The sequence below is a fragment of the Hetaerina americana genome, unplaced genomic scaffold (assembly GCF_022747635.1).
Source record: "Hetaerina americana unplaced genomic scaffold, ioHetAmer1.1.p SCAF_20, whole genome shotgun sequence".
Lineage (NCBI taxonomy): Eukaryota > Metazoa > Arthropoda > Insecta > Odonata > Calopterygidae > Hetaerina > Hetaerina americana.
The window spans coordinates 3,009,954-3,022,509 of NW_027286764.1; the positions used below are offsets into that span (position 1 = coordinate 3,009,954).

A 12,556-nucleotide genomic window follows, 5' to 3' on the forward strand; every position below is an offset into this window, starting at 1 on the left:
ACATTGATGTAAATCACTGTATCGTTTGGAAATAATAGAAGTTTGCTGTTTATGCGAGATCTTGGTTTTTTAATGATTATCGAGATTAGTTTATACCTGTAACACCTTCCTGTGACACTCCTGAACTTATGTCGGCCTCTGACGAGCTCACTTCACCGAAGACTTCTTTTTGTACACGGTTAGATGAGAAGCCGCTTATCCAGTTAGTCACTTGTTAGGACAGCGAGGAAGGGGCAGGAATAGGATATAGATATAGATTAAATGAAGAATACAATGTATCTCTCCACTGTCCTTGGAACAGTGGAAAGATATGTTGTATTCTTCATTTAATAAACATGAATTTCCACAAAGTTGAGCCGGGAACAATAGGATACGGATGTTGGACGAGATGAAGGGAGGAAGGAAGTATATGCGGAGATGAAGAGGGGCTTGTTGTAGAGTAGAATATTGGGCTGTGTTTTGTTAGGTGAGACAAGATATTTATTTGGCAGTTTATATGGGGTGTTCCACCTAATTATAGTCACAGGATATCATCAAAAAAAGAATCAATCGATTCCTAAACCGATGCTGATTACGGCGGAGCATGTTCCACCTGACGAGGAAGGCCGCTATATTGCTAAAAATGACAAGCTTAAAGACATTTAGTTTTCACGATATCAATGATAAAGAAATCGCTCCGTAGTGACTGAGAGGCCATCGCTATCGTCGCCTTTGTAAAGATGGCTTTGCGGGATGTGATCCGACTCCCAGTCGTGAGGCACTAAACTTCCTACCACCGGCTCAGTAAAAAACTGTTGTAAATAAGATGCAAAATCATCACCAAGTTCCTTTATTATTCTGGCGGGGTTTTTTTGAAACTAGGACTTTGTATGCTTTTATATGTCGGAACTGTTTTTCTATTCCCAACTGGGACAAAAAAATACGCCACTCATGAGCTCTTCAGGAATAGGGAGAATTCCGCTTTGTGCGCCAATATTGTTCTGCGCATGTTCTGAAAGTAATTATTTCGAATAATGACCTTGTTTACACTGTCTCCACCAGTTTCGCCATTTCATACAATCAAATAATACAGACGTGAACGATTCGCTAGTATCTCCCTCTCGTTCGACCAAAATGATTTGGTTTATCCTCTAAATATTTGCAAAACATTTTCTTTTAAATGTGCTCAATATTTGACTTATCGGCAATTTAGCGTAATAATTTGAAGACGGACTGATAATACGAAGCATGGACTTCATAGCAAACACTTATTTTGGTATTGACCTCCTGATATCTAGTGCCGAAAGTGACGTAACTAGCTTGAATGCTCGAAAAACATTGATTTTCCTTATGTTTCTTAAATTCCTAACCTATCACCTATTCTAAAAACTAAGAACGCGTTCGTGTATACCAACTCCGATGCCTCGGCAGTTCGATGACAAGGGACCCCCGAGAAAATCGAGAGGTCCCCGGCGCAATGGGAGGACAGGCCTTAGATAAACAAAACCTGCTCCATTTCGGTTCGAAAGAGTCTTGGGAGAAACCTCCGCAGTCCCGCGGAGAGAGCATTAACGGAAGCGCACGAAGTGAGTGCGCTCGCCGTATGCACAGAGAGAAGTGCGCCCAAGGACCTCCGAGGCCTTACACACACGCACGAGAAGAAATCCTCAAGGGATGAGGGGGTCGTAAAGACATGGGAAACGGCAGGATTTACGTCGCGGCTCCGGCATTTACTTAGCTGCCCTAACTACGCAGCATCTAGTCAAATTCGAGCGCGGGTGGGTGTGATCGAGGAAGCTGATGTTTCTACTCTGGAGTTGGAGATGCTTAGGCGGGCGTTTGGAGCATTTATCGCTAAGGAGAAGATTGGAATAGAATCGAAAGGGGCTCGGCACAACCCCTTACTCACACAATCAGGCATCTCCTGGACGGCGCCTTCGGGTCGCAAAAGGACATGGACATCCTGTACTCCGCCCTGCGTGTCGAAGGAAGGAACAGAAAGAGGGCTTTGGAGGCAGATCCGCTTCTCCTGGGGGCAGGGCCCTTGAGCGGGGGAGGCCGAATCGCCCGCCGTGTGTCTCACGTGCACACAAGGGCGCTGGTTTGGAGGAGGAAGAGGAGCTAGTCCCCCAAGTGTGTTGAGATGTAACTCATGACGAGTGAGTCAAACGCTCCCTCCCTGGGCGACGGATGCACTGAGGACGGCGAAAGATTGAGTGGGGCGGGGGCGAGGGAGGGACGGTGGGAGATGACACGACGTAGGTCTCTCACGTGCGCCCCCTGTGGGTCTTCAGAGGGGGAATGCGCGCGGGAGGAGAAACATGACTCGCGACACCCGTCACGTTCCGACCGTCTCCCTGTTTCTTTTCATGCGGTTCACAAAACATGTCTCCTCCTCTCGTCTCTCTCTCTCTCCTAATTCGCGGGCGGGGAGATGGTCCCACCTTCGTCGTTCGGACGCGCACGCTTAATTTGATTTGTTTCAAAGCCCCACGTGACGCAAGCAACAGTTCATCGGGTCTTCGAGCGGACGAGAGGGAGAGAACGTCTCCCCCGGAACGTGTCGCCCGTTTTAAACTTCCGGGCTGGGATTTCGCGTGTACCTGCCAAATTGGTAAAGTGCAAAAAACCCCTTGACTATACATTTGAATGTTCTGTCAATACTCCTTTGAAATTAGGGACCTATATAGTTCCAGGGCTTCCTTTCGTTAGGGCGCCTTAAATTTCAAGATAAATTATAATTTCAGGCATGAATTCCAGCGGCGACCACAGAGCTGTTTGGTGGGAATTAGCTTTAATCATTTCAACGCTCAGGATTAGAGAAATTTCTCATAGTGACGTCGAATTTCTCTTAACCAGCACGTCGGTTTAATTAAACTCTTGACAAATCATCATTTATGAGGATACTTTTCAAAAAGCGGCGACAAAAACAACAGTTGTGAAAATGCAGCGTGTTGGCCAGTTATGGTTCACACCGAGATAATTAAAAGGGCACTGACTGAATTTTTGTCGCGACAGGAGAGATGTAAACACGCATTAGGCCTGCTACTATCATAAATACTCAGGTTTCTCTTGGATGGAATGAAGGTATTTATAACTCCGCGCAGTTTTTCGCCTTGAGAAGACGTCTCAGGAGTCGAGGCGAGGGGAGGGGGTGAGGTACGTCGGCGATTCCCTTCAGAATAAGGAAGCCTCGAGAGAAATCCAAATTACGAAGCCTTACCGTTGGACCGCGAGTGCCAATGGTCCAAATTTAATATGGCCGTTTCTCATGCTTACAATGGCAGAAAACAAAGCAATTGCAAAGCTCACTTCCAATGTTCTCCTCAACCGTCAAAGTTAACGAGACTCCGCTAAGGAGCTACTAACTGTGGGTAATGAGTTGAGGAAATCATGAATTTGAACCCTTGGACTCTTGTCAGTTGCTCGAGTTTTCACCGCGTCCGTTGGCCTGAATAGACCATAGTTTGGGCTGTGTTTCATCTGGGGTCATCAGATCGAAGGTGGATTGCTTTCCCATACCCTGTGCAGTGGATAGAATCCATATTCTCGGCTGATACATGTGCATAGTGCGAAAAAAAGATCTTTCCGGCAACCGACCAACCAGAGGGCAGCGAGCGGGCGGGTTGATCGTCGGAGGATGGGACCTCGAAAGCTGCGGCAATCTCCCTTTGAACTGAAGGCACCAGATGGAACACTGCCGAAACTGGTGTCCGTCCAGGTCAACGGAAACCAGAGAAACACGACCCGTGAGCTAATCGAATCCACACCTCCGAACGAACAATATTTGCATTATCTGAATTTGATTCGCGCCCATCTATCAATTACAAAACGTACATTAGTGCTTTGTTAAGTTATTTTCTCTACATTTATCAGAAAATTATTGATTAGAAACCGACAAAATCAACAATTAAGGAAAATACGATATTAGTTTCAGTTCGAACATTCTCATTAGGACACTAGACGCCTTTTAAGGGCTTTGGAATTCTTTCCGCATATTCTGAGTCCCTTCCTTTGAGTCGAGGATATTTAAGAGTGTGTGCCGACAATGCGAGAGGGTGGCCGAGAGAGAGAGAGAGAATTCGCGAGCCTTCTCGTGTGGTTGTCCCCCGATGAAGACCCCGAATGATGAGTCCGAATATGGGAATATTAAGAGGGGGTGCGTGCGGAGTGGATTGCTTCGGGCCAACTCCCCCTCCTCACGACCGAAGGGGACGAGCAAGGCGTGGACGCTGGACGCGCCGGCTCAGTGATCCGGGTTCCTCAATTCAGGGGTGTGCAATTTAGGAGAACTTGGTCGGCAACGGGCGGCCCGAAACGCATCGCCTCTCCCCACGAAACGAATGATAGAGGGCATTCAAAACCGGTCATAAAATCGTTGGACAACATAGCAATGAATGTTGCCTATGAAATGTAGTGCACTATTTCTCCAAATACAATCGAAAATGTCATTATTCTTCGCAAACACAGCGAAATATATTGGTTTATGTGATAATGCCACCATGTATACGCTGAATTTGACGAATTCAGAGTAGCTTAAATCTGAAATACAGTAAATTATATGAACCAATAACGATGCATAGATGTAAAATAAATGGAGTTGACTGAATATCATTTTAAACTTGAAAGTAAAAAAGGCCAGCGGTAAACGTTTGCGTTAATTCGACACTAATCCCATATAAGCAAAACTATTGTTGATTATCGCCAAACATATAAAGCTATAGAAGAAAAATTTATTAAATAATGAAATTAATGGGCTTTTTGATGTGTTGCGTTAGCAAAACATTTTTTCGCAAGTTAAACTCGTTTTTTTATCTTCGGAGAAACCAAAAAATAATTTAAAATCTCGTCTGCTGGATGTGAAGCCGTGGATTTATGTTCCGGTGAGAAATGTGGCATCGCATGCACGCAACCCATTTCTTCCCGGAACGAAATCTTAGAATGACTACTATTTAAAAATCTCTGGTCACAGCACGTGTCAAAAGCAGCCGCGGCAGGACAATGATCGAGATTAGCAAATGCGCTCAGTGGAGTTCATTCCATCAATCGGCAGGCAGCGCGGCGGGGCGGAGCAACGGAGACGCTGCTCACGATCCCACCGGCCGCCTAACCGTTAGGAGGGCGCCCCGCGCGAAGTGTTCAGCGGTGTCCGAGGGGCGGGCGGGTGCCTCAAGACGCTTGCGATGACTCACGTAAGGGGACGACGCCCGCTATTAAGCCACTCTCTTGGATAGGGATCCAGAGACAACTGCCACAAGTCTTGGGATACAGACAAATTTAGCGATCCAATGAACATTTTGTATTTAACGAGAGAAAATTGACATGCTCTCCGAACATAAGGAAGAATTCCTATTCACTTCTTAAAAACCATCGGGCTATGGTGAAAGATTCAGTGTTGCGATGTCGTAATATGAGGGAATAACAAGAGATTACTCGTAATCTAGATTTTTTATTCTCTGTGCATCATTTACTAATGCCATGCAGCACGGAAACAACCAGACAGGGTTCCGAAAAACTTGGAAATTTCCTTTTTACAAAAGATGAAATGAGACATATTATGCAATAGTATGTACTCGTGCAAAAAAAATGCAAACATTGCCCAAACGAAACGTACACGAGGCTGTACACTTGTACTGGGGCTCAGCCGACTGACCTGTTGATGTTCCCGTAAGAGCGCGTGCAGGTGTTGCCGATGGTCACCAGAACCGCCACCTCCGTGCCATTGTCCACGAGTCGAACCAGCTCTTCACCTTTCCATTTTTGAATGAAGATAGCACTGATGTTTCCTGCGAAGGAAAAGGAACATTAGTGAAACTCGATGGAATGCAGAAGCTGAAGGGCGAATGAGCGATGAAATATGAAAGACACAGACGGAAGTCCAAGTGACTGCTTCGAGCCCACCAAAAGAAGCTGTCTCAAGTCGAGAGTCTGTCTGGCGGCCGTGAAAAGCAAGTCATCGCAAAAATGCAAGATATAATTATAATATTCAACGACTTACTGAATGGTTGCTGAGTAAAAGACCAGTAGAAACGTAAGAGTGACAGCGCTACTGGAGGACAACCGATCCGAGAAACCAAAGATGGCTCTCTTGAACGAGCTTTTGGGTTTAAACCGTGAACTTCTTCACCTCCATTGTAATCAGGAATAACGTGAAGTATCTTCGAAAAATTCTAGACACATAGATTTTTTATTGTTGTAAACGAGAAAGATTTATGGGAATACATTTACCGAGATTTGTTTCCTTCTTTCCTGAAAACTTAGCCAGCGTTAACTCTCGGTAAGAAATCAATAATTAGATAGTAATGATCTAAAATGAAACTAGCGCTCAAAGAACGGATATGTACGCATAACATTGAATTAAAAAAACTAAGATAATGTATTTAAGGCCAAAGCATAGGTGAAACTATTGGAGTTTGAATTGTGGAGATGCCAAGAACTATAATATTCTCAATTCAAGAAGTACTCGATGTTTCAGGCATGTGTCAATTACTATTCTGAACGATCAGTCTTCGCACCTTAGCGAATGACAAACTTTTAAGGCTCAACTTCAATGAAATATCAAGACAACTGCACCTTTATACCTGTGGGTGGTGCTAACCTGACTAATGATAGCCGATTAGCATCATATATTTTGTTTACACTTTTGTAATCTAGAGTGAGATACTGTGATGGCGAGCCGGCAGTTTAAAGTGCCGGTTCGCATTATGCCACGAGTCTTATCAAATAAAAACCTCACAAAAGAACCCTCTTAACGTTTGAAACTGGATATCGCTATAGCATACACTCGGGTAAACATGAGCCAGGTGCCGATCGGTGATCACTTGTGTCCTCTGCTTTCGCCACAAGAGTCACTGCCAGCCGCTCACCGCAGGGAATGGACAGGCAGACACTGGGGGGATCAATAAGTACGCCTTCCTCTTCCACTCACCTCAATCAATCACTCCGAAACCGTCCAAGTGACGGCGAATGACGACAAGGGTGAAGGATTCACCCCAATTTCGTGTCGTGCGAGCCACCCTTGATTTTTGCAAGCACTCAGCAGCTCTCATGTTTCCCAACAGAAATACAAGGTATTTAAATAGATTGTATGATTTATAACGCTACTGAAGAAATCATTTCCGTGGCATTACATACATTTTCATTTATTTATTAAATAAAGCAAAGAAATTAAAGTTTAGAGGCTTGGAAATTTAATTTAAAAAGATAAATATTGTTGCAATTGCAGAGCGAGCTAGATGCTCCGAACCCGCTTGAAGAAAAATCATATTTTTTGATGGGGTACACTGACTCCATATTTATGACTTCATTATTTTATACCATAAAGCTTTCTTCAAAATATATTCCATTAGCATGAAACATGTCATTGAATACACGAAAATAGATCAAGGAAGTGATTTTATAAATTTTTTATTCGAATTCTCGTACATATATTATGCAAAAAATAACTTCGGGATATATTATTAGCTGAATGTGTAACCTATATGACGCAAAGTTTAAGTGAATTGATTTCAATGTCACCTCAGCCGTTGTAGTTGAAGTAAGATCACTGCCCGCACCTTTCACAAGTGAACATCCTGATGGATAAGAAACGAATGATTAAAGAGAGCAAGCAGGCCAATGAGGACTGGACGTTTTCGGATTATTTTGGAAAAGAAAGTTAAAATGAAAGTGAAAGTAACCAAGAGCTAGAAACGAGGAGAAAAGGATAAGAGTGATGAAGATATATTTTTGTTTTGAAGGCAATTAAGACAAACAGGGGTTTCGGGTCGATCAGGAGAGCCAATGAATTCTTGTCTGCGGTCTGGAAGCAAACATTGAGCGCAGAGAAACGGAAGTGAAACGCAGGGGAAATAGAAAAGTAGGGAAATTATAGACATTGAGGTAATATCTGTGGGAGATAGAGAGTGCGAATGAACCGGAAGGAAAGAAGAGGCGAAACATAACGATGAACGACTAAAGGGTGGAAACACCAGCCTGGAGGGAGAGAAGCATTTCGATTTATGATTAAGCAATTTAAATACATATCTGGAGGGCGATTTTCCAAGAAGGCATGGACTTGTATGCTATCTACATCTGCGCAAATATTCCGCGATCCGCCCAAAAGGTGTGTGGCAGGGGGTGCAAGCACCGGGTGGAAAGAGTAAGGGATGGTAGAGAGGGAGGGTGCTCGAAGGGAAAAACGTCGACTCAAAATCCCTGAAAATCACGTGCGAGGAAGTTATCAGAGGGAGGCACCGCACCAGGGCGCACAAATATTATCGCCCAACCCAGTTCTAGACATATACCCATTTTATCATCTTCAGAAGTTTCCTCCTATACGTATGATTTTCTTAGAATTTTTTCCAGCATAAATTTCCTCGTATTAAATAGGAGGGGATGAAAATGAACATCAACCACTTATGTGACAGAATATGACGGCATCAAGAAAAAAGGGAAAATCAGAAACAATTATTGTTGATAGTGAGGCAGAGAATGATGTCGAATGGAGGAATCGAATAACTGAGGAAGTTCTAAGAAGACATGGAACGGAAATAAAGGAGAGCCAATGTCCTCTTGTCGGGGGGACACCATGGTTTGCCCTGACGAAGGCAAACAAACCATGGCCGAGTGCAAATGGAGCGGGAGGGGCGAGCCGGGGGGTGAGGGGGAAGGGATGTGCCCTCGCAAAGGGGGAAGCCGACTGGAGAGTCACGCGGAGGTGTCTGCCCCGCGGGGGTGACCCGTGACGGTGGGAGAGAAATCAATGCGCTGTCAACAGTCACCGATTGGAAGACTGCTGATGATGGCGTCAATGGTCCAATTCCTGCTTCCTCAAATCTAGCACACCAAACGGAATCCTCAAATTGCCTGGCTCCTCAATCATCTAAATATCCTTTCACTAATTGCGTTTTGGCCAACGCCTTTTTATCTCCAACCTTCATCTTTTCCCTAATAATTTCTTGTTTGATGGACGAACGGAGAGTAAGGAAACATATCACAATCGACTGGCGATGATAAGAAGCAATATTCCTTTTCATTAGTAAGAAAAAATATGAGCCAACGATTAACAACAACATAAAAACGGAATATATCGTAAAGTAATCGAATGGAATGGATGAGATCATGAAAACTGCGCAGATGAGATAACACTTTCCTAATTGCTAAGAGGACAGTTTCTATCAATAACAACTCCCAAAAAACAATGAAAACAGCATATATTTGTTTTCTAACGGTGCAAACTGGAACGGGGAACCTGTTCGGACTTTGGGCAAATCGTCAAAAACTAAGCTGAGCAGGGGATGTTAATGGTGAGTGGCTTCTTTAGAATTTCAAGCGTTAATACCTGATTACTCTGTGCCTATTTTATCCTAGAACACCGTCGTCATAAAGATCTAGGATTGATAAATGATCGCACCCTTGCTTGCAGTTTGCAATCACTTCAATCAATTCCCTCAGTGTTAAGAAACCAACTATATTAGGACGGTTCTCACGTATTGCAGGTATCCGGTGGATTCTGCCCACTTGTCAAGCAGAATTGATTCTCACCAACCAATCCTTATATGGACAGTTAATGCACTATTGATACTCATACACTCATCTACTTGCACTAAATATTATGATTCAAGCAACTTTAGAATATCCCGACGACCGCCACAAGGAAAGACCTCGGCACAGATGCTTTTGTTTGTATACATGTGGTTCAATAAAAGTCGTAGAGTATTTATTTAATCTTGAGCATAATGGTGAACACTTCATTAAAAATCTTTTTAAAATATTTCTTAACTTTTGAGGATAACTTGACTCTTGGATCTCTTTCTGACCAAAATAATCTTGCTCTGTCCCTGCGGTACGTATATTCCACCTTTTTCTCCGATGTTGGTGGAAGGGGCTGTTTGCCAACGCCGGGTTTCCTTCATTCCCTTTCGCGTCGTTTCTATTTCCAAAACCGAACTGTCCAACGTTGTTTCCTCCTTGGCCCTCTCCCACCAAAGTACCCATTAGGCCCTCGCTCCCTTTCACTGCTCCCTCAACCTCTTGTCCGGTAGTTCGCAAGAGGTCACCCGTCACTTCCACATGAATCCAGTAAGCTAAACGTAAATGGAAAACGGATGGAAAAATGAAGTCATTTACGTGACCGATTTAACTGAAAAGTCTCGGAAAAATATGAATGGCTAATCGTTTAGTTTACCAAGAGATCGCTGGTTAGGATTCATTAGAACTGCAAGTACACACATAATATCCTCACGAAGTCGGTGTAATTACAGGATATACAACGAAGAGAAGATAGATTGGTAAAATTTTTCGATAAGTGTATCTAAAATATTGGAAGACGTATATTAGGAATCACTTCTGGGGCGAAGTTTAAATCGCAGACTATGGCACTTGCACAAATCGGAGGTCAGTTTCCACGGCATGATGTAACACATGTTTCACTGACCCCGTCGAACGCATTACGGGAGGTGGGATCATGAAAAAAAGATCTACGAAAGTTCAAGCGCAGAAATGATTTAAAGGCCTTTTTACCGCAAAAGAGAAATAAACAGAATAACTGTAAACGATGGAGCTCTGAAAACTATAATGTTGTTCTAACCAGCCTGGAGCGGGGCCATTATTTCATCTGAAGGCCGTGCCACGCGATGATCAAGCTTAGTTGCTTACTTTTGGTGATTGGAATTATCATAGCCCACTCACAAACAATTTAATGCCACTCAAATTGTGATGTCCATCAAATGGACAAATAACAGTTGAACGTCAGTCTGCGGAGATTGTATTTAAAGCTATACTAATCGATGAAAAATTATTAGCAGCAGCGGCCCTCACTCAAACTCAGTCCCAGCACCGCATTGCCTTGCATTAATGCAAATGTTACTGACGCCAATCTATCCTCCAAACTACGAATTACACCTGTTCCAGTAAACTGAGAGAAAAAATAGATGAAACTAATTAAACGGAACAAAGAGTATGAATGTCGCTAAGTATATATACAGATATATACATTTCTCATCCAGCTGTATGATAGAACAGCCGCGCCCGTAAATGCATGTGGTCGTGACTGGAAACTTCAATCTCGCACGCAAACTTCATTTTGAGATTTTAGAGAACTTTCCTCATTTGTTCTTAGCATTTCACTTAAACGCTTGATGTTTTCACGGAGTCTCATGAAAACAAAAACCATGAGATTACGAAAGTACTTTATTTCCTGATGTTGAATTAGAACCTGAAAAATATTTGGCGAATGTTGCCGTACTCCAGGCCGGGTTTTCATTAAAGCCGATAATTACGCAACGCCACCATTTCGGACGTGCGGGATTGCGCCTGGCAGCGGGACTCATGGGAGGCAGACTCCGCGAATGGCGTTGGCGTTGCTTGATTTCAATCCTTCGGGTTTTTCGTCCCGAAAACACGTAACAGAGAATGGACGGTCACGGGGCTCAGATATCATAAGAAGTCTTAATGCCCTTCCCTCTGTGTGCGACCAGTTGGCACATTGGACGGTTTCTTATTTTTTCCATCTAGATTCACTCCTTAGCACCATGGTAATTACATAATATTAAGGAAAAAATGTTTACAGTCACTTTATTTTAAATGTTTTTATCGTGACTGCATAACGAATCAATGTTGTCAGAGCGTGAGCTACGAGGTTTCGAGTCGAGTTCCCGCGCCACAGTTTAATGCCAACGAGTCTCAAGCTATTATTTGTTTGCCCGAAATTATGATCCATTACTTATTACACGTCAATAGTAGACGTCAAGCTATTCCTGTGAAGGATACTCTTCAATTGCGGCCTTAAGAATGTTTATAATTGGCCGTAGCCTGAAATTATCTTCAAATAGGATAGGTAAGGGTGAGTCTTCGGAACGGTAAAAAGGATTCAACCGTAATGAATAACTGATAGTAGCATTATTCCACTGGATAAAATTTATTTTACAACCGGGTTTCGATTTTTTACATCATCATCGGGTATCAGGTAAAATAAATGCCATCCAGTGAAAAAGTGCTACTATCAGTTATCCATGATGTTCGATTTACACCACATTACGCCTGAGGCCACTCAATTTGTATTGAACAGTAAATTCAATTAATTTTAAAGTTGGCTTAAACGAGTGTGTGCTCCCACTTCGCAGGCTGACCCTCAAGGAGCTAACGGCAGCGGTCAATCGACTCAAGGGTAAGTTCGGTATGAGAGGTGAGAGTTCACGTAGGAGGGGCCATGAGCGGGTGGAGGGGAAGTCCCTCCTTGCCTCCCGCTGATAGCTTTCTGGTCAGGTCCGGTGCCCAAAAGGTCGCATGGCTTCGGGAGTGTGCTCATGTGTCGTCGGTATTCGAACCCGCGGCCCCCGGGTGGGCAGTAGAACACGCAATCAGGAGCTGGGCTGCGCGCGTTGACAAAATATGACGGCTTCCGAACTCCATCACGGGAGATGGACAAAGTGGTGATTTGGTTCATGGATATGTCACGTCACCCACGCACACTATTAAAAGAATTTCGCCAAAGGATTGCAATCACCAAAACGCTAAAGAAATATTGTCCACGAAAAAGCTACCCGAACATTATATTCACATGTATTCCACAAAAAAAATGAGGATTCATTAGAAG

General features: G+C 43.6%; 1 protein-coding gene across 2 annotated transcripts in view; it reads right to left on the reverse strand.

Moving 5' to 3' along the window:
• gol (ring finger protein goliath) overlaps window positions 1-12,556 on the reverse strand; it is a 281,319-nt gene that overhangs the window by 52,574 nt on the left and 216,189 nt on the right. The window contains exons 2-3 of one of the 2 annotated variants that reach the window (XM_071586103.1): window positions 5,633-5,765; window positions 1,889-1,954 (exon numbers count right to left, since the gene is read on the reverse strand). In XM_071586103.1, coding sequence (XP_071442204.1) covers window positions 1,889-1,954; window positions 5,633-5,765 — 199 coding nt within the window. The remainder of the gene's footprint in view (window positions 1-1,888; window positions 1,955-5,632; window positions 5,766-12,556) is intronic. The other variant, XM_071586104.1, reaches the window with a different exon arrangement.